Source organism: Podarcis liolepis, assembly GCF_965112155.1.
Source record: "Podarcis liolepis genome assembly, chromosome: 12".
In the NCBI taxonomy this organism is placed as follows: domain Eukaryota; kingdom Metazoa; phylum Chordata; class Lepidosauria; order Squamata; family Lacertidae; genus Podarcis; species Podarcis liolepis.
This window is the reverse complement of record NC_139563.1, coordinates 57,758,532-57,781,149: the sequence shown is the minus strand read 5'-3', so window position 1 is coordinate 57,781,149 and position 22,618 is coordinate 57,758,532. Positions and strand designations below refer to the sequence as shown.

The 22,618-nt window shown below is 43.0% G+C and overlaps 1 protein-coding gene and 1 long non-coding RNA gene across 11 annotated transcripts in view; one reads left to right on the top strand and one right to left on the bottom strand.

Annotated features, from left to right (window-relative positions):
- TPK1 (thiamin pyrophosphokinase 1) overlaps positions 1 to 22,618 on the top strand; it is a 253,147-nt gene that overhangs the window by 140,806 nt on the left and 89,723 nt on the right. For all 9 annotated transcript variants that reach the window (XR_014517943.1, XR_014517944.1, XM_083468887.1 and 6 more), the window contains exon 6: positions 11,848 to 11,943. Coding sequence is in view for 7 of the 9 variants with exons in the window: in XM_083468887.1 (XP_083325013.1) it covers positions 11,848 to 11,943 (96 nt within the window). In the remaining 2 variants the exon portion in view is untranslated. The remainder of the gene's footprint in view (positions 1 to 11,847; positions 11,944 to 22,618) is intronic.
- LOC310690210 overlaps positions 6,595 to 22,618 on the bottom strand; it is a 28,654-nt gene continuing 12,630 nt past the window's right edge. Inside the window, exons 1-4 of one of the 2 annotated variants that reach the window (XR_014517982.1) lie at positions 17,922 to 18,277; positions 16,412 to 16,514; positions 8,152 to 8,441; positions 6,595 to 6,742 (exon numbers count right to left, since the gene is read on the bottom strand). This is a non-coding gene — a long non-coding RNA (uncharacterized lncRNA). Of the gene's footprint in view, positions 6,743 to 8,151; positions 8,442 to 16,411; positions 16,515 to 17,921; positions 18,278 to 22,618 lie in introns of those variants that run through there. The other variant, XR_014517981.1, reaches the window with a different exon arrangement.

Here is a 22,618-nt window from a genome sequence, read left to right as displayed (position 1 = left end):
TGTCCTTCCAGTGAGCACTCAGGGCTGATTTCCTTCAGAATGGAGAGGTTTGATCTTCTTGCAGTCCATGGGACTCTCAAGAGTCTCCTCCAGCACCATAATTCAAAAGCATCAATTCTTTGGCGATCAGCCTTCTTTATGGTCCAGCTCTCACTTCCATACATCACTACTGGGAAAACCATGGCTTTAACTATACGGACCTTTGTTGGCAAGGTGATGTCTCTGCTTTTTAAGATGCTGTCTAGGTTTATCATTGCTTTTCTCCCAAGAAGCAGGTGTCTTTTAATTTCATGACTGCTGTCACTATCTGCAGTGATCATGGAGCCCAAGAAAGTAAAATCTCTCACTTCCTCCATTTCTTCTACCTGTGCTGCTGCAAATTGCTGAGTTCAGGAGGACCCACAAGCTATGAACTTAGCCCTCTAAGGGGAGTGCAAGCCCATACCTTAGCCACAGCAATTCTACAGCAGGTCCCAAATGCACTCCTTTCTCTCCTGTTTCAGTGGTGTGATTTTCTGTTGGTTGGTATCAGCCTGTCTCAGGAGACAATCTTCAGGGATGAAGTCAAATGGTTATAGAGAGTTGCAGTGCTTGCTGTGCTGAGACCAATGTGGGAGGGACACATTTTGGTGGAGTGGGGGCAGATGAAGGAACCCGGTTTTGCTGCTACAGGTGCACCATGGCTTTTCCTCTTTCTTTGCTCCTTCCAGCAGTCATTCCTTCTCTGGTCACTGCTGTGGATACATGACCCTGACTGATTGTCTCCAGGCGCTGTGGTTATCTGCAAGGGATTCCCAGAAGGCAGGGTTGATGGTGCCAGCGTTCATGTCAAATATATTTGTAACACAGAGTTGGTCTACCAGCATGCCTGTTGCTGGAAGCCAGCTCCCTATAAAGCACGTCCTTTGGGATCCTGCCATCTGGCCAAACTAGGTCACCACATTCTCCTCCTGTAGCACCAGTGGAACTTATTTGGGCCCTTGGCACCACCTGCCTGTGGCAATTTCTCAATCTAGCCTGGAGCTTTCTTGTGCATATCACTGGCTGAGAAAGTGGCACACATGATTTCAAGCAGAATGTATGTGGCCCCCTGTGAAGTTTACATTGCAAGAATTACATTGTTTTGCTGCCCTTCATCATACAACAGAATTTTCAGAGGAAGCATTACAATTAGAGACTTCATGTTGCTTGAACACACTATCATTGGAAGGCTGCTAGAGTTAACATTTCACAGGTGGGGTATAATTGACCCTTTGGTGAGAGTAATGGGAGATTTTCAAACAAGTTATTGTACTACTGTGCTACTGTTTGGTGTTTTCCAAAGTTAATAAAATTGTGTCCCCTCTCCAAGCATACTAACTCTTCCATGCCTTTTCCTAGAAATTGTTGTGGGTACACCTGCCCATCTCCTACATCTTCTTCACCTGCCCAGCTCACTAACCAGGTGTGTGCATCATTAATCCTCAGGCTCTTTCACATCCCAGTCCCCACACCATTTAATCTCCCACCTGAAATAACTGGGGCTACCACATTTGAGCCAGGCCCAGCATTAGCTCCAGTAACCCCAGGTCAGGTAGCTGCCAGGGCTCCATTGCCACAGGAGTGGACCTCAGCATGCACACCTGAGCCAGCCTCTGTGCTGCAAGCCAACAAGCCAAGTAAAATGCTTCACCCCACCACCCCCACTCCACCCCAAATCTTGCTGGTATCATAAATGCATCTCTTCTAAGAGAGGTGTTATTTGGTTGTTGCTATTTTGGTTATATAGTGGTTTTTATGTTGACTTTTTCTGTGAACCGCCCTTTGGTGGTATATAAATTCTAATAATAATAATAATAATAAGAAGAAGAAGAAGTGATATAAATTGTTCAGAAGGTTTGTTCCATCTTTCTGGTCCTTTTTTGCATTTTGAAAGCTTATGCAATAATTACAGTCTTTTAAAGAAAGAAAAGGTAGTATTAAGGAAGAGCCCTTGAAAGTGATGTGGAAAAACTCTTTTGCTGCTGCAACTGTCATAGTAAATATATGTTGTAAAAAATCCACAGTCAACCAGAAACCAGATGCTGTCTCAGAGAGTTAACTACTTTGAAAAATAACACTTCAAGATAGGGAGGAAGAGGGGCGAAGGAACCAGCATCTGCTGACGTTAAAAGTTTCAGCAGCAGAGGGGCTGGGAGAGCAGTTGTCAAATTTGACAAGTTCATATAGCTCTTGGTTTGAGGAGGTGTGCAGTGTTTCCTTACGTTTTGTGCCTTATGCCAGTAGCCAGGCCAGCCCAGCCATGAGGCAAGGTGAAGAACCACTTAAGGTGCAGGGTCCACATGGGCAGCAGATTCCAATGTAGATCTTTATTCTGGGCTGACCCACCCATGAAGCAAGGTAAGGCGACCGCCTCAGGCAGGACCAGATTCAAGCAGCCAGAAGCCCTGGGCTGGAAGACCTTGGGAAGCCCAAGCTGAATAGCCTTTGATCATGAGAAACAAAAAAATCATTCTCTTCTTTATCTACTCATTAAAAGTAGAGCATTGCTGAAACGCTAGCATTGATAAAAAGATTGTTTATTAATTTATAACCTTTAATAAGTTTATAGAAGTAGGGAAATAATTAAGACATTCACACGGAACATTCACAGAGGAATCATAGCTATGTTATAACATTATACTATATAAGAAGTCAGAACAGTTTCTTTCAAGCAAACTTATCAATTATATCAATAAAATCAGTAAATCACAGTTCATCATTTTCTATGCAGACAATGCTTAGATCAGGCAATTGGTCTTGGGACATTGTTGACCATGGATCATTCTTTATCCTCTAGTCTAGAAAATGATATTTCACCATTAAACACAGGAAGAATCTGAAATTTGTTTCCACATTTGGAAAAGCTGTGTGAACCTTCTCCTGGAGTATTATTTGATACATGTTTTGGTGGCTGAAATTTTATTTTTCAGGGTGAGCTTCTTTGATGTACAGGTGGAAGTGTAGATATTAAACAACATGGGGGATAGGATTGAGCCCTGCGAAACCATTGAAGGTTCCACGGGGCTGAAAAGCATTCCTCAAGTAACACCAAACTGACACCAAACTGGGAGGGGTGGCTAACACCCCAGAGGACAGGATCACACTTCAAAATGACCTTGACAAATTAGAGAACTGGGCAAAAACAAACAAGATGAATTTTAACAGGGAGAAATGTAAAGTATTCCACTTGGGCAAAAAAAATGAGAGGCACAAATACAAGATGGGTGACACCTGGCTTGAGAGCAGTACATGTGAAAAGGATCTAGGAGTCTTGGTTGACCACAAACTTGACATGAGCCAACAGTGTGACACGGAAGCTAAAAAAGCCAATGCAATTCTGGGCTGCATCAATAGGAGTATAGCATCTAGATCAAGGGAAGTAATAGTGCCACTGTATTCTGCTCTGGTCAGACCTCACCTGGAGTACTGTGTCCAGTTCTGGGCACCACAATTCAAGAAGGACACTGACAAACTGGAACGTGTCCAGAGGAGGGCAACCAAAATGGTCAAAGGCCTGGAAACGATGCCTTATGAGGAACAGCTAAGGGAGCTGGGCATGTTTAGCCTGGAGAAGAGGAGGTTAAGGGGTGATATGATAGCCATCTTCAAATATATAAAAGGATGTCACATAGAGGAGGGAGAAAGGTTGTTTTCTGCTGCTCCAGAGAAGCGGACACGGAGCAATGGATCCAAACTACAAGAAAGAAGATTCCACCTAAACATTAGGAAGAACTTCCTGACAGTAAGAGCTGTTCGCCAGTGGAATTTGCTGCCAAGGAGTGTGGTGGAGTCTCCTACTTTGGAGGTCTTTAAGCAGAGGCTTGACAACCATATGTCAGGAGTGCACTGGTGGTGTTTCCTGCTTGGCAGGGGGTTGGACTCGATGGCCCTTGTGGTCTCTTCCAACTCTATGATTCTATGATTCTATGATTCTAAGTAACACCCTCAGATACATAACGTCCATGTTTACAAGTTGAAGAAAATGAAGTAGACCACACTGGGCAGTCTGCACAGACTGAAGTACAACTAGCTTACATACAAAACGCCACCTCCCAAGAACATCAAGGAGAACTGTTGTCAGTAACTACCACTAGAAGTACAGAAATGTCTGGAGAAAGTGACAATGAAAACCAAAAAACCAAAGAATTAACACAAAGTGCTGAAGGAACATGTCACAAGATAGTTACACCAAAAGAAGCAGTTCAAGCTCATTACTGTCCTAAAAGAATTTGAAAGCAAAGCGAATGATTTCAGCAGAAACTTCAGGTAGTGCAGAATTCAGCAGCCAGGTTTTGACCAATTGGTTTTGACCAATAAAGCCTTAAAGGGCTCAGGACTGCAATACCTCAAGGACCCCCTCTTTCCATATGAACCTACCTGGGCCCTGAGATCATCATCTGAGGCCCTCCTTCGTCAGCCTCCTCCTCGAGAGGTCCGGAGGGTGGCAACGCGAGAACATGGCCTTCTCTGCAGTGGCTCCCCGTTTGTGGAGTGCTCTCCCCAGGGAAGTTAGCCTGGCGCCTTCATTACACACCTTTAGGCGCCAGGCAAGAATGTTCCTTTTTAACCAGGCTTTTGGTTGGTCTATTTGATATCCTATACCCTTTTAAAATGTGGCTCTTTTCGGGGGGGGCGTGTTATTGGGTTATTGTTTTTATTCTGTTTATATACATTGTGATATTTACTGTGAACCACCCTGAGACCTCCAGGTATAGAGCAGTATATAAACTCAAATAACAACAACAACATAGGGCTGTTTCTGCCTGCTGTACAAAGCAATATGACATGGTTGCCTTTAAATGTTGTGTTCTTTTTGTCACTTTCATTTACTAGCACCACTTTCATATTGCTTACTCATTATTAGTTTCACAAAAAGTCAAAATTAAATATTATTGTGATTCACAATGATATAAAAGAATACTCACTTGTTCTCAAAATGCACACTATAATGATAGACAGTAATCTGAACACTTATTGCTTCATACCTTAACTTTATAATTTGATTCTAAATAGCTTTAAAGCCTCTGCAAACTTTACTAAACAGTAATATGCACTTTTGTAATTGTTATGCAGTCATAGGCTCATATGTCATGTGCTTAATGTTACTAAGCAACTGAGCCTAGGTAGTAAAATCTGCATGCTTTAAAAAAGAAAATTGCAAGAGGCCGAGGCCATTCTAGATTATGAGGCCCTGGGCTACAATCTGCTCCGAATGTATGTAAATCAGGCACTGGTCCTTCTGGAGTTGTAGAAACCCAGCTCCCATCAGCCCCGGGCAGCGTGGCCAACAGCCAGGCATGGTGAAGCCACATCCAAGAACCACAGATTCCCTGTCGCTGCCACAAAGCATCATCATCAAACAGCTCTGTGCCAAAAAATTTGACAAACAGTTGTTTTTCACTGATAAGCTTTACTACCTGTTTAGTCCTAGCAATGGCTGGCTGGTTGGTTGGTTGGCTGCTTTAAAATGTGCTCACAATTACCCTGCTGATTGGACTCCATGTCTAACAGCGGCTTGTAAAACACTTATTTATGTGGTCACTTGTGGTGAGCAGGAATCAGTAAGAGCAGCTCAGCTGTCAGGAATGGGCCAGCTCCTAGTGGAACTTTACAGCCGGCTGCAGAACAAAGAGGTTTAGATTTGACGCAGCCGGAACAGCGGCCAGTGCCCAGTGTGACTCCCTTGGACATTGGAATGCCGGTTGCCAAGAGAACAACTGAGAGCGGGCTGGAACACAGCCAAAGCTCTCAGGAAGCTCAAACAAGTGCAAACAGACACAGAGACAGTCTAGATCAGCAGTTCTCAACCTGTGGGTCCCCTGATGTTGTTGAACTACAACTCCTATCACCCCTAGCTAGCAAGGCCAGAGCTCAGGGATGATGGAGTTGTAGTTCCAACAACATCTGGGGACCCACGAGTTGAGAACCTCTGGTCTAGAGGAACAGGAAGAGGTTGGAGCTGATCCAATAAGTCCAAAGAGTTGGCAAATGGGAGGGCCGCTGGACAGGAAGCAAAACGAGATGTAAGGTGCAAAAGTTCAATATCTTCTGCAGGAACCGGAAGGCGTCTGCAGAAGGGTCATTTTGAATGATAATGTCGGCAGCTTTGTTAGAGCCGCCCAGAGCTATCTGTTTGTTTTTGCAATAAATCCTCCTTTTTAATTACCTATGCTTACTGTGTTATCAAGCCGGAACCTGGACTCCTGACATCGACAGAGTGTAATTTCTTTCATGGGGGGGGGGGCACCATTGTGTCAGAAAAACTAACGATACATACATGTGGGCAAGTGGACTAGTAAAATTACTTGTCGGCTAATAATTTCTGTGGACTTATTTCCAAGATCAATGAAATGGTTTTATGTCAGTTCAGCTTTTCTGAGTGCTGAATGCCACTGTATTCTGCCTACAGATACCAGATCAAATCTGCAAGGAAATGGATTTTAAAATGTCAGCTAGTGCCAAGTAGTGAAGCAAAGAGTGCTGATGGTGTTTTATATCTCTTATTTATAAACCAGTATCTGTAAACTGCTTACTTGTCTGGTACTCTGGAGCAAAAAAGAGAGAGGGAGACCCTGGGGGAAAACAGTCTTTATTTTTTAATCTAAGAGTAAAAGTGTGACCTCTTTGTCATTCTTCTAGTTCCAGCAGCTTATGTTGTTCCTGAAACACCAGCTGTCCTCTTGGTTTCATTCTTTCAAGAAAAGCTGTTACAGACAATGGGCTGTTGAGATTGAGAGCCTAGAGGTTAATTTCTTAGCAACAGCAAAAGATTGTATTTAAACAGTCGCCATATATTATAGATTCTCTCTGCAACTACAAAGACAGCGCTTTTCTTCCATAAGAAGGCACCTCATGTGGACAAGCATAAGCACAGTAGTTGTTCCATCTGGTTGTTCCTTCTGCATGGTCACATCCCATGCTGCTCTGGATGTAACGTTTGAGATGCAACAGTCGTGTGGATGTATGTATGATCCAGTTCTGTCCCAGGCCTGCACCACCTCTTCCTGGAGCCCTCAGCATCACCATGAGGAGTTACCTATATCAATTTGCCCTTCCCATGTGTCAGTAGAATTTGGGATGTTCCTGAAGCAGTGTGGTTGCAAAGCACGCAGAAGTGGCAGTCACGCTTGCCAGGCAATCAGTAACATGTGGACTTGCAAATCACAAATTCTCCCACAAGCAGTAGTTGTTATTTCAGTAACTGTTACCGAACACATTACATTTTCGCACATGAACTTATCTACATGCACAGGTCAACAAGTAGACTGAGGCCATATTTATATGTAAGAGAAAAATACTGTGTCATTCCTCAGTAACTTACCAAGGAATTTATGTGACCCTGAGAATCTGAGAATTCTAATAAATATCCTGTGATCCCAACAGATAATTTCTGTATTTACTCAAATCTAATGCTCACCTTTTTTGGCCAAATAATGTTGCGAAAATTAAGGTGCGCATTAGATTTGATTGCACACTTACATTCGCCAGCAAATACTTTTTGGTTTCAAGGTTTTGAAAATTGAGGTGCACATTAGGTTCAATGGCACATTAGACTCGAGTAAATACGGTATATTTGCAAGTCTGGATTTAGTTATCTTATCTGCTGGCAGATGATGCTTTACTTTTTGAATTTCTGGACCTATATTTTTTAAAGCTGTCGTCTTTTGTTTTATTAGCCTTTCCTGAGCTTTAAATGGTATGTTCAGACTCATAAAATAGAGGGGCTCACTGGTGAGGACCTAATTTTCTTATCAGTCACTACAGTACAAGGTAAAAGTATGAAATGAATCATATGTGGATAGAGCCACAAAGCCTTTAAAGAGACCTTGAAGTAGTGGGTGAAGGAAACTCTAAATCTAGCAACTGTGGTCCTTATTATAATTTATGACGCTATATAGGTATTTTGTATTCTTGAAACCTCATTGAATGGCGACTTTATATGGTGGACATACTTCACTATTCCTTACTCAGCTCTTTAGCAGCAGCTTAGGAACTGTTTGAGCACTGAATTAAGAGATGCGAACTTGTGTATTGCTCCATTTTAACATAATCTTGACACCTATAACTTAGTGCAGTATGTAAGGAGTCTTATTTTTTAAAAAAGAAAAGAAATACTTAAAACAAACTCACCAAGCTATAGGAAAATGATGTTTTTGCGCCCTCTGATTCAAGCATTCCATAATAGGTGAGCTATAGGTAGGGGGCTAAAATCAGCAAATGGTTCTATGCAGGGTGCTGAGCTTCAGAAACTTAGCTTGCTAAAAACCTTGGAAAGTCATATGAGAGATGGAGCTTCACAAGCTTTCCTCCATTGTAGGTTGTCCTTTTCATCATGATGCCATGTTCAGGGTCAGTGTCCACCACCTCAGCCATTCGCTGGTCTCATTATGAGGTGGGACCTGGAAAGAAGCTCCCCTTTTCTATAGGAAAACAATGGCAATTATTGTCAATGATGGCAGCCTTTGGGAGTGGCTTTGCTGCTCCTTTTCTTATAGTAAGGCACCAGCAGTTAATTTTCTTCATTTAAGACCTTTTGCTGTTATTAATATTTATTGTGGAGGAAGTATAAAATAAGAGGAACAGAGTTAAGAAAGTGTATTTGATATGAACACCTTTGTTTATGCTACAGTACAGTGGTATACAATACAGTGGATACAGTGGTACCTCGGGATGCGAACAGGATCCATTCCGGAGCCCTTTCGCATCCTGAATAGAATGTAAGAAGCGACGGCGCATCTGCGCGGGTAGTGTTTTGCCGCTTCCGCGCATGTGCGTGACGTCAATTTGAGCGTCTGTGCATGTGCGAGCGGCGAAACCTGGAAGTAACATGCTCTGTTACTTCCGGGTTGCCGCGGAGTGCAACCCAAAAGCGCGCAACCTGAAGCACATTCAACCCAAGGTATGACTGTACACATCAAAGCATCATTTTTTATGGCAATGCAATTGTTTGTTGAATTTATATACTGCCCTATACCTGGAGGCATTAGCATTAGTAAAAAAGTTATATATACATTTACTTTTTTTAAAAAAATTGCTTTTCTGGCCTTTTTTGTGAAATACTTAAAATCACAGTATGAAAATTAATTGTTTTGGCAATGTTGAATTCAGTATTTACCCTGGCCAAATCCACAACAAGTTCCTGAGACACTGTAGTCCTCAAATGATTCTTAATTAACTTGAGTTTGCTAAATGACCTCTCTCCAGAATTTACTGTTGCTGGAATTGTTAGTAGTATTCATATGCTAACACAAACATTTGGAAACAGGTCACCACATCTGTACTCCCTTAGCAAGTTTAATGGCTTCAACTGCATTTACAAAAATTGCTTCATGTACTGAGGGTAAATGTTGCATTTCTTTTCCAAAACCATCACGTTAAGGTCAGTAGGGTGTTGTTATGATAAATATAAAGCTTTTCTCTCCACATCACTTTTACATGTTGACAGAAGAGGAAGCGGGTGTGGGGAGTATTGTGGTATTATATGTTGTTGACTTCCATTTGTCAAACCGCTGTGTTAGATGCACCATAGTGACACACACACCCCTTGACCTCGCTGATGTGGTCTGAAGGAAAGCAGAGCAAGTTGTTTGGCACCAGCTTGGCTGAAGGAGTTGCCAGAAGGAGGCGTACAAGACGCCATCCAACCATCTTAGGGCCCCCACTCCAGATTTTTGTAGGGTTTACTCCTTAGCCTTTCTTCTTCTGAAGATATCCCACAAGGCAGTGGAGGTTTAAGATCAGAGTTTCCTTCTCCTAGATGGGCCACCTTCCCAGGTTGGCAAGCCCTGTCTGCCACTCACTTTTCTCCACAACACGCACAGAAACTGCCCTCTTGACCCACTATTGGTCTCATCCACCCAATCCACCAGAGCCTGTCTTCTCATGCAGGAGAAGTACCTCACTCACTGTCAGCTCATCTGCTTAGCCAACCAGTCAGTGAGACCCATCGGCCACCCTCATCTGGTTTAGCCGGACATTCAAAGTGTCCTGGTGCGTGGCCTCTGTTGCATGTTGACAGATTCTAGGAGCCACAGGTGAAAGCTGAGTGCAGGGTGGGAACAAAAGGTGGAGAAACTACCCCAGAGGTACTACCCCTCCCCTAACACTCCATACACAAAAAGTAAATGCTAGTCTTCACACAATATACATAAGCACACATCTTCTGAGGTCTCAGAAAATTTCTGGCTCCCCACCTCTGGCTCCCAGACCCCACTTTTGACCCTTGGCAGGAGTGTAAAATACCCTCTGCTCCCCTGTCTGCTGAGCCCTGTTTCATTGTTGTTGGCAGTCATTATTTTGCTCCTACAGGTGCACCATGGCATTTCTTCACAGACTCAAATCTGTGTCCCAGTAAGATAAAGAGAGGGAACAGGGTTGGCCCACCCATGAGGCAGCATTCACAGGCAGTGGGACCTTACAGGGGCAGTGCTCCTGCTGCTGGAGAAGCAGTGGCTTCTGCAAGATCTCACTGAACACTTGTGAGTTCTCATTGCTGCTGCTCACTTCTTCCATGGCAGAGGACAGCCAGCCCAGTGCCACCAGAGAAGCAAGGAGAAGCAGCTGCAGCTTCCAGAAGGATCATAGATCTCTCACGAGATCTTTGCATCACAGAATTGCACATGCCCTTCTTAAATTTCAGCTTGTCTTCCACCACCTTATGCAGTGGCACCACTTTATTTGTGTGCCTCCTACTTTTCTTTCTTGTTTGCACTGCCTTTGTGCCTTCAATATTTCACCTTTGAAAAACTCCCATCCATACTGGACTCTCTGAGTATTTCTGACCCTGGGATCTCATCCAGTAGCACCTTAAGCTTTTTGAAATTGGCCTTCTTAAAGTCCAGATTGTAGGTCTGACTATGCTCCGCTTTCCCTTGCCTCTGTATAGTGAAACTCAAGAGGACATCTTGCTGGATACGGGGAAGCAAGGCTTTTGTGGGTGAGGGCATCTTTCTGTTTCACCTCAGGCGGCAAAACAGGACAGACGATCCTGAGATTAAAAGAATGGTCGTTTATAGAATTCAGAAATCATTCCAGGGATCCATTATATATTTCCCTCTCTCACACACAGACCAATGGTGGACCTTGGCATCTCAAATTTAAGTAGTGCCCTCTGTAACACCAAAATCCAGCATTCCCCTGCTTCTCACTTTCCATTGGCTGCCATAGGTGCGGCGACCCAAAGGCTTTACACCAACGTGACCACACCAATCACGCTCTCCTAGATTACACACACAACGGTGTCAGATACCTTTCCTCAATTTCAGAGATTACATGAGAGTGATAATGAGGGTGAGCCCTGTCCCCTGATTCCCCTGATGGCTGTGTTCAGCGTTCAGCATAAGAATGTTTACCATCCCTCTAATAGGCCACAATGCATGCCTTATCTTACAGCATCATACACAATGTTTATAAATATTGATTGCTTATGTATTTAAGGTTATGGGTTAAGGTTAAGGTTATGAGGTTTCCAGTGGTGCTCCTGAATTTAAATTCATTGAATCTTGTACATCAATAACAACCAATTAATAAAAAAAACACATGCCTTCATTGGGTGGGTTTCATTGGGTTTGGTAGGTCACAAGTAGCAGAAACCTGTTTCTGATGTCACAACAGCCACAGAATTAGAGACTTCATCATGAAAAATACATATTGAAATGTATTTGTAAAAGCTTGTCTCTAAATAGAGCTGGATTGAAGTCTGTATTTTGAAAAGAGTTCTTTCTATACCGAGACACAAGTATCAAAGCAGCAAAAAGCAAGGAAAACAGTTGTGCTTGATCCTGAACACCTGCCCTTTTCTTTCTGCTGTTTTATTACCTCCCATAGGGGTGTGAACTCATAGAGACCCCAGATCAAGACTTAACAGACTTCACCAAGTGCCTTCAGATACTCCAGCGGAAGATAGAAAAGAACAACTTGCAGGTAACGGTAGCAACTCTTTAAATACACATTTTGTGACAGTGAATCTTTCTCCCAATGTTCACGGAATGGCATAGCCTTTCGAGAGTCTCTTGATGTTTTTCCAAGTCTAAGGCTCATTTATATTGTGTTGAGTCATGTTGTGTCATGTGGCTTGAGGTAGAAAGCAAAACAGACACCAGCTACCTAAAAAAGATTACTCTTTTTATTATTTATTTATAATATTTTATTAATACATTAAAATAAAAAATCTAATCTAAACAAAAACAAAACAAAGAAGAAGAGAAAAAGAAGCACACCTCTTTCAGAGGTAAATCGTAACTTGACCAACACAGAGAAAGGTGGACCCTCCCAGTTCTCACCTGGGAGCTTCCCTTTCTTTTCCCAACCTCCCATCCTGGGAGATCTTCCTTTCCTTGCCCCTCACACAGGGTCTTTCATCAACTCTCCAGCACCTTCATCTGCAAGTTAACCCTTAAACCCTGAGTAGAGGACCGTAAATAATACAACAGACAAAGCACAAACAAAAACAAAACAAAAAATAAAAGGGAAAGAGAAGAAAAAGCTAAGAATATTAAAGGAAGTAATAACAATAAAACGTTAAAGAAAAAAGAAGAAAAGGGGAATAAGTAAAAGGGACTGCTAACTATTTGTCAGTCAGTTCCTCAAAATAGTCAAATATTCAATCCAGAGTAATATCTAGCTGTTCCTCCATCTGCTATACAATGTTTTCCCAGTTTTCTTCAGTTTGGGCATCTCGTTCATTCTTTTTTCTTTCCAAACAAGAATTCCAAAAGAAGTTATCCAATACTTATTACAAGTCAGCCAGCAATAGTCTTCCTCCAACCCAACTTCATCTCCAATATTTTTTTAAAAAATCATTCTTTGTTCTTTATTCTCTCAAGAGTTTATTTGCTGTGGTTATGTAATAAGACAATGATCCATACTTGGTTACTCATTTTATAGTCATTAATTCACACCCAAATCCATTTCTTTCCAATCCCATTTCAGATTGGCCATGATTTCCTGTCATTTTTTAGAAAAATATGATTTCCATTCCTTCTCTTCCATTCTTTTTCCAAAAATGTTGCAAGAGACTTGGTTGCTGTTTCCTCTGAATTCAATCCAAACTGTACACAGAGACCTTTCTTTCTCAACCCTGTCTCTGCTGACGCAGAATATTTCTTAATTTCTCCTTCAGCATCATAGCTCCAACATTATATTGTTCCTGTCCTTCAGACATCTGTGTAAAGCCATTCTCTTGATGTGGCAAATCATCATTAGTGTTTTCCCCTGAAAGCTGTAAATCTTCTTCAACCTCTGCCTCATTTAATACATTTCCATTGTACATTTTCTGTTTCCACTCTTAATTCCTTTAATTGTTCATCAAATAATTGCTGTACAGCCCTTTAGTGGTGTCTCCCTTTAAGCCAGCCATTGGGTTGTATTTTCAATGAAAAAGATGGCTCTTGTGACAGAGAATGAAATTGGAAAGACATCCACAGTAGAAAAGTATAATGGTTGTGGACCCCTTTAGTCACCCTCACGTAGCCTGAGCATGTTCCGGGCATGTCAAAAAGGTGAGATTTCTTACTGTGTCCTGGAACTCTAATGCTATATTTATTTATTTCATAAAATTTATATATCACTTGATCATAAAAAACCCTCAAAGCAGTTTATGAAAAATAAAACAATAAAATCAAGCAAAATTCACAACTGTACTTTAAAACAAAATTCAAAATACTGAATCAGATTAAAATTACCTCAACTTTTAAAGCATCTGGGTGAGCTTGTCTAAACAAGAATGTTTTTTGCAGATGCCGAAAAGACTCCAGTGAAGATGCCTGTTTGATATCAATAGGCAGGGAGTTCTATAGTGTTGGCACTGCTACACTAAGCACTAAATTGTGTTACTGTTGCTTTTCAGCCAAAAAAAGCACGACACCCCCCCCCGGCAACTTACAAATAATGAACACCACAACTGCAAAGAACAAACAATACAAAATGATAATATTTCCAAACAAAAACTTAACATTTCAAAAGTCTCAAAATGCCAAATAATAATAATAATAATAATAATAATAATAATAATAATAATAATAATAATTTATTATTTGTACCCCGCCCATCTGGCTGGGTTTCCCCAGCCACTCTGGGCGGCTTCCACAGAAACCAAAAAACACTAAAATATCATACATTAAAAGCTTCCCTGAATAGGGCTGCCTTAAGATGTTTTCTGAATGTCAGGTAGTTGTCCATCACCTTGACATCCGATGGGAGGGCATTCCACAGGGCGGGCGCCACCACCGAAAAGGCCCTCTGCCTGGTTCCCTGTAGCTTCGCTTCTCGCAATGAGGGAACCGCCAGAAGGCCCTCGGCGCTGGACCTCAGTGTCCGGGCAGAACGATGGGGGTGGAGACGCTCCTTCAGGTATACTGGGCCGAAGCCGTTTAGGGCTTTAAAGGTCAACACCAACACTTTGAATTGTGCTCGGAAACGTACTGGGAGCCAATGTAGGTCTTTCAAGACCGGTGTTATGTGGTCTCAGCGGCCGCCCCCAGTCACCAGTCTAGCTGCCGCATTCTGGATTAGTTGTAGTTTCCGAGTCACCTTCAAAGGTAGCCCCACGTAGAGCGCATTGCAGTAGTCCAAGCGGGAGATAACTAGAGCATGCACCACTCTGGCCAGACAGTCAGCGGGCAGGTAGGGTCTCAGCCTGCGTACCAGGTGGAGTTGGTAGACAGCTGCCCTGGATACAGAATTGACCTGTGCCTCCATGGACAGCTGTGAGTCCAAAATGACTCCCAGGCTACGCACCTGGTCCTTCAGGGGCACAGTTACCCCATTCAGGACCAGGGAGTCCTCCACACCAGCCCGTCCCCTGTCCCCCCAAAACAGCACTTCTGTCTTGTCAGGATTCAACTTCAATCCATTAGCCGCCATCCATCCTCCAACCGCCTCCAGGCACTCACACAGGACCTTCACCGCCTTCACTGGTTCTGATTTGAAAGAAAGGTAGAGCTGGGTATCATCTGCATATTGATGGACACCCAGTCCAAACCCCCTGATGATCTCTCCCAGCGGCTTCATATAGATGTTAAAAAGCATGGGGGAGAGGACGGAACCCTGAGGCACCCCACAAGTGAGGGCCCAAGGGTCTGAACACTCATCCCCCACCACCACTTTCTGAACACGGCCCAGGAGAAAGGAGCGAAACCACTGTATAACAGTGCCCCCAGCTCCCAACCCCTCTAGACGGTCCAGAAGGATGTTATGGTCGATTGTATCAAAGGCCGCTGAGAGATCCAGCAGAACTAGGAAACAACTCTCACCTTTGTCCCTAGCTCGCCGGAGATCATCAACCAGTGCGACCAAGGCAGTTTCAGTCCCATGATGAGGCCTGAACCCTGATTGGAAGGGATCCAAATGGTCCGCATCCTCCAGGCATGCCTGGAGTTGTTCAGCAACCACACGCTCAATCACCTTGCCCAAGAATGGAAGATTTGAGACTGGGCAATAGTTGGCCATACTGGCCGGGTCTAAAGATGTTTTTTTAAGAAGCGGTTTAATGACCGCCTCTTTCAGCGGATCTGGGAATGTTCCCTCACAGAGGGAAGCATTCACCACCCCGCAGAGCCCATCGCCCAGCCCTTCCCGGCTAGCTTTTATAAGCCAGGATGGGCAAGGATCAAGGAGACAGGTGGTTGGTTTCACTCGTCCAAGCAGCCTGTCCACATCCTCGGGGGTAACGGATTGAAATTGATTCCATGCAACTTGACCAGACAGGGCTCTAGCACTCTCCCGCCCCAGCCCTGCTCCCACGGTGGTGTCTAGCTCCTTCCGAATATGAGTGATTTTATCTGCAAAAAACTTTGCAAAATCGTTGCAGGAGATCTTGGGGTCTTTACAAGGCCCCGATGGTAAAGGTGGTTCCGTTAAATTGCGGACCACCTGAAAGAGTCTCCTGCTACTATTTTCTGCAGATGCAATAGAGGCGGTGAAGAAAGTCTTCTTCGCCGTCGCTATCGCCACTTGGTAGGCTCGACGTTGAGCTCTAACCTGTGTCCGGTCAGATTCGGAGTGAGTTTTCTGCCACCAACGCTCTAGCCGTCTCAGCGATTGTTTCATCGCCCTCAGCTCCGAAGAAAACCACGGGGCTGTCCGGGCTCCATGCAATCGGAGAGGGCGCTTCGGAGCCAGACAGTCGATAGCCCTGGTTAACTCCGCATTCCAGCGGGCCACCAGGGAATCAGCTGAAAGGCCATCAACATGGGATAAAGCATCCCCTACCACTCTCTGGAAACCATTTGGATCCATTAAGTGGTGGGGGCGGACCATCCGAATTGGTCCCACCTCCCTGCAGAGGGGAAGGGTCGCGGAGAAGTCCAGTTGCACCAGGAAGTGATCTGACCATGGCACTTCTTTGGTTTCAACATTTGAAAATGTTGAGAGAGCAAGAATAAGCACTTACGCAGAATCTCCTCTTTAAAAGGGCTCTCCAGTCATGGAAGTGGGACAATGAAGGTGGAAAATCTTGCCCTTGCTGGTTCTAGCAGTCTCTCCTCTGTAGATGGCTTTAAAAGGAAATTTGACAAATTTAGCTGGTACCAGAATCACCCTACCTGTGAAAAAGGGATGCAACAGGAATATGCAGAATCCTGATTAAAAAGCAGACTCACCCAATTTGATCCAGGTGGATCATGTCGTGGATCAGATCACGGGCCTATATTAGAACCTGCAGTCCTGCAGATCCGTTTGTGTGGCAATCCAAGGCCTGCAGGGTCATCTCTATCCCTTAAAAATATCCTTTTGAATAAGCCCAGAAAAGGTTGTCTGTCTCCATAGCCTGGAGCAGCTATGGCACACACCTCCAATTCCAATAAAGCGAATCCCCCTGGGAGGAGCAGGACTTGGTGATGTTCCATTGCTCTCAGAAGAATCCTACAGAAAGAAGCATGTCTGTTCCCAGGCTGTGGGTGGCTGGGTGATGTATTTTGGAGCTTTTTAAAAAGGACCCCAACAGCCTTCAGACTGCCTCAAGGGATCTGCAAAACTTTGCAGCCCAATCTTCACTATACATTTAAACCCCTTTCAACAGTCATGGCTTCCCCCAGAGCTTCCTGGGAACTGTAGTTTCTAAGGGTGCTGAAAGTTGTTAGGAAACTTCTTATTTCAGTGTGGTATAACGGTTAGAGTGTCAGCCTATGGGAAGACCACAGAAGGGACAAAAAGCAGTAGCCCTCTCACACCGTTGTTGCTCAGCGACTGACGCTGACAGTTTGGAATGGATGGACCCAGTGAAGCCCAGTCAGGCCAGTTTCCAAAACACTCTCCCAGTCTCCTCAGAACAAACTCTTCAGTCCCCCATGACAACTCACAGGGACAAAAAGGGCCGTGCTGCAGATATGCTCCACAGGGTCACACGTGATCATAGCAGACCCTCATTTAAAGACATGAGGCTCACCCGTGATTCTGACTTTATCTACTGGTTCTTCCATTCATTTTGCACTATATTACAGAATCAAATCGTCAAATCACAGGGCTTTATGCCACAGAGCAAAGGTTTAGAAGAGAATTTTTTTAATTGCCTCCATTAAAATCCTCCCTGGGAGCAATTGGCAGAGTTTTCATTTTTTGTTTCTCTGCTCCCTTGGCAGTTCTGGACTGGAATGCCGTTCTTTTCACTTTGGTTACAAAGCCTGCAGAATCTCATTGGGCCTAAATAAAGGTTGATGAGGCTTTTCGTGGTATGTTGCTTTACAGACAAAAGTCAACTTAGTCTAAATTTAGAGCTTTGGCTGGGGTGGGGGAATCTTTGGTGACAGTCAAAGCCTTTGACGTTATACAAAAGATTCAGATGTATTCCAAGTCACAAGTATATTTTCATGCAGCTTTGCTAAGAAATAATGAAATGCTAGAACCACAGGACATCTTATAAAATAGTTCATTTTAAACTTGCTGCATTTTATATTTTATATTACATGCAGGAGTCCTCCATTTAGTTGATCCCATCTTTCCTTGTTGGTGAAAGCTTTCAAGAATAAATCAGTTAAGGCTTGATTCCCAAGTCTTTCTTTGTATTGTTTCTATTGCATTCATACATACATTTTAGGCTCTGGTTTTTTGTTTGTACGGTAATTCTTCCTTCAATCTTACACGCCCCCATACACACACACACACACCCTTACAGAAACTGAGGCTTGCACTTATATTAGACTTACTTCTATTGCTTTCTGTGGGGGCACCTTGGCAAAAATTTACTATTCTTTAATTTTCTCTCTCTACATTGTTCTACAATTGCAGTACAGTTCCGTAAAAGAATTGTATGTGTGTACAGGGGTTTTAAGGAGGACGCGGGTGGCGCTGTGGGTAAAACCTCAGCGCCTAGGACTTGCCGATCGCATGGTCGGTGGTTCGAATCCCCGTGGCGGGATGAGCTCCCGTCGTTCGGTCCCAGCTCCTGACCACCTAGCAGTTCGAAAGCACAATTAAGTGCAAGTAGATAAATAGGTACCGCTTTCTAGAGGGAAGGTAAACGGCGTTCCGTGTGCTGCTCTGGTGCCGGTTCGCCGGAGCAGCTTCGTCACGCTGGCCACGTGACCCGGAAGTGTCTGCGGACAGTGCTGGCTCCCGGCCTCTAGAGTGAGATGAGTGCACAACCCTAGAGTCTGTCAAGACTGGCCCGTATGGGCAGGGGTACCTTTACCTTTACCTTTTACAGGGGTTTAAGTGTCAAACTCTTTATACACATACTCCGTGTTAGAAACTGAAATATGAAAGCTAGGAGCTAAATGGCACCTTAAACCTAGGTTATGGGTGCAACAACGGAATGTCTCAGTGTGATTTTTTATAACAAGAATACAAAGCTGAAAATGAATGAACTGCAGCTAAAATATTATGTTCATAATATTATTTTTCACATGGTCTAGTCCTTCCCCCTAATATTTTTTAAGAGGGTCTCTTCTCCAATATTCAGAGAGTAGCTAGAGGTGGGGAAGCAGAAAAAGGTCCTCCTTTCCTTCCACTTCAGTTTTAATCTGAAATATTCGGTGCTGTATTGCGCCCAGAGCTCAGAAACGGCTCGCGCTAATGAAATTCCCTGTCGCAAAATGTGCCTAGAACAATGGGAGTTTTGAACACTGCACTCACTGATTCCAAATAAAGTGTTGACCGTAGGTAACTTAGTGCCCAATCTGGGGTTTTAGCCATCAAATATCCTTCACTCTTGAGTTTCATTGATTTAGTAATTTACAAGTTCACTAGTAAAGTTCTCCTTTCTTCTTCCCATGTGAGGTATTAATTTTAATCAATTGTTCCTTTATGTCTTTATCAATTATTATGTCCATCTTAGTTATTCCTAGTCTCCTGTTGTGTCTTGCGGCACTGTTGACTTGGTGTCACTCTAGAGAGATCTCTCCTTTTTGTTATCCAGCTCCTCTGATTACAGCTGTAAAATTCTATCGTCATTACTTTCAATCCCAGGAGGGGGGGTTGCCTGGTGCCCTGCCAAAGCCCTGGCAAGCCTCCAAGTTCTCCCTTCTCTGTCCAACTGAAGAAATTAGCTTTATTACTTGTAGATCTGGCATCCCGCCAAAGCCTTGGCAAGTCCTCAAAGTCCAATCCATCCTCAGTCAAGGAAAAAATAAGAATTAACTCTGTCAAGATTCCAAGTCTTTTAAAAATTATTCCATACTATTATGTTTTCCTCACACAGCTCTGTTTGTCATCATAATCCATATCTGTACTCTCGTCTTCCTTCAACTTCACTTGCTATATGGAAAAAATAATAATGGCATTCTCCATTGCTGAGTCATTTATGTAACAAAGGATTCATAATGAAGCCATTGCCCCCCCCCTCGACACATACTGTCTTTTAGATGGAATGAAGTCATATTTCCTATTTAAATCTGTACAGCCTTGTAGCTGTTTCAATTCGGCAGTTTTTGATCTTGTCCCATCATTACTAGCACATGTCTGTACATTAATCCTAATTAAAATCTTAATGAACAGAAGAACCGCTGCTTCTTAATGAATGGCAGTGTTGGCATTCATTGGCATTACCAAAAGGCAAAGTGCTTTTACACTCAGTGCCTCCCTACCTCCCACGTTCCATGTTGGAGTGAAAGCCAGGTACTGAGACGAACTGCGAGTGAAGCTCGTTTTCTCCGACCCTGGGGTGGGGGTGGGGAGTTTACAAAGATAATTACCTTCAGTCATCTTTGTTTATTCCTTCGCCAACGATCTCTCAATGTCTTGGGAGCTGTGCCATTAAGGCAACCGGAACCAGAAGCCGGTTTAAATAAAATAAAATTAAATAAAAAGGTTTAAGATTGAAAAAAAACAAGCATGGAAATTAAATTCAGGGAACAATTTTAAGTGCTTTTAATCCCCATTTACTTCATGAAACACATGTTGAAAATTCTGCAAGAATCAGTGTGACTTAAAAGTGCTTGAACAACAACTAAATCCTGGCATTTTTAAAAAGTGAAAACTTGATTTATGAGCTAGACATGATACCTTCAATGACCATATGTCACTGCATGCTCTGTTTGTCCATTTTCTATCCAGATGTAATGATTTGTAAATCCATCAAGGAGAATATTCCATGGAGTTTCTCAGTATCAAACATAATACAGTGGTACCTCTACTTACAAATGCGATTCGTTTCAGGGTGCCGTTCGCACCCCGAAAAGTCTGTAAGTAGAGTGCTGCTATTGTGCATGCACAATAGAGAGCTTCTGTGCATGTGTGAAGCATGCAGATCACTTCTGCGCACGCGCGGCAAAACCTGGAAGCATACACTTCTGCGTTCACAACCCGAAAACCTGCAACATGAAGTCAATGCAACCAGAGGTATGACTGTATTGGACACAATTTTATCAAGATTTTTTCACTGCCGTATCATTGTAGGATGCTAAAAAGTAGTCATGCCTTAGGGCTGCAAAACAAAGTCAGTTTCCTACTGTTCGTTGTGTGATTCATAATTTCTGTTAGTGCCCGTTAATAGCAGTGATCAAGCATGTTAGAAATACATAGGTAACAGTTTCTTATCCCATTCATAATTCTTTTCGCTACCTTTACTCCATCTCTTCCTCATTTGCCATATATCCGCACATACTCTTTCCAGTTGTACCACTAATACCTTCTTCATTATTAAGTTATCCACACAAGAATGAGAAACGTCTGCTGCACCAATTAGCACAGAAGCATATTGTTTAACAAGCTTATAAACTATTTAAAATTAATGGTCCCTTCCATTAGTCCCAGTAGGAAACAGAATTTAGAAGATGTGTGATTTTTATCATGTGCTATAGCTTTTGTTCCCAAAGGGTAGTGCTTGTTCCTTACCTAAGACCCCCCCCCCCCGTTTTTTAGGTGAGTGCCATTTATGACACAACAGGTGGGGTATATAACCAATTAATGTAGCTTCTCCCTTTATAACATTAGAAAGGACACAGCCCTTCTTTTTTGTCTTTTCAGCAAAAACTCTGCCGCATACCTTGGTTATCTCTCACCTTGACTATGATAATCTTCTCTTAGCTGCTCTTGCTTTCTTTCATCTTGGCCAACTCACATCAAACTAGTACTGTGTTCTCAGCATTATCCACCTTGATTGTTGCCTTGACTGTATGAGAGGCAGACCTCCTTAAATCCCTTCATTAGCTTCTTGTCCTCAACCAGATGGCCTTGCCCTCTTTTTTTCTTATTGTCTCTTATATCTTGACTCATAATTACCAGCTCTGCCATCTGACGGCCTCCTGCTCCCAGAAACAACTCTGCTTCGTTTGATGCCCCTGAGGCCCGGGGCTGCCTCTCAGAACACTCTCGCGGTGGAGCCACTCTTGCTTCCAGGAGGGCACCATTCTTTCTCCCTTAAAATCCCTTATAAAAATTCGGGGAAGCTTTTCAAATGGCCCCATGGTTTCAATATCTAGCTATAACTAAACCAAAGTATATGTAACTGAAATAATCACATATTCTTTCCCTGTTTTCTCCTGCCTTCATTTCCCTCTCCTTTTTTTTTGACTGGGCTTTGGCTAGAACAATAAACTTTTAAAAATTATTATAATTATCATTTGGAAGCTTTTTAATGTGCAATATTTGATTATGTTTTTATATATGTTTGAAGCTGCCTGGAGTGGCTGGGGCAAACTTGTCAGATGGACAGGGTGCAAATAATAAAATTATTATTACTATTCTTCTTCTTATCATCATCATCATCATCATCATCATCATTATTACCAGTGCTACTACTTTTACTATTTATTCAGTTTATTAGTTGCTTGCCACATAGGACTCCTCAAGCCATTTGTAGTATTTAAAGATAATAACATTAGTGATAATATAACAGCATTTAATTCATAGAATCATAGAATCATAGAATCATAGAGTTGGAAAAGACCACAAGGGCCATCGAGTCCAACCCCCTGCCAAGCAGGAAACACCATCAGAGCACTCCTGACATATGGTTGTCAAGCCTCTGCAAAGTAGGAGACTCCACCACACTCCTTGGCAGCAAATTCCACTGTCGAACAGCTCTTACTGTCAGGAAGTTCTTCCTAATGTTTAGGTGGAATCTTCTTTCTTGTAGTTTGGCTCCATTGCTCCGTGTCCGCTTCTCTGGAGCAGCAGAAAACAACCTTTCTCCCTCCTCTATGTGACATCCTTTTATATATTT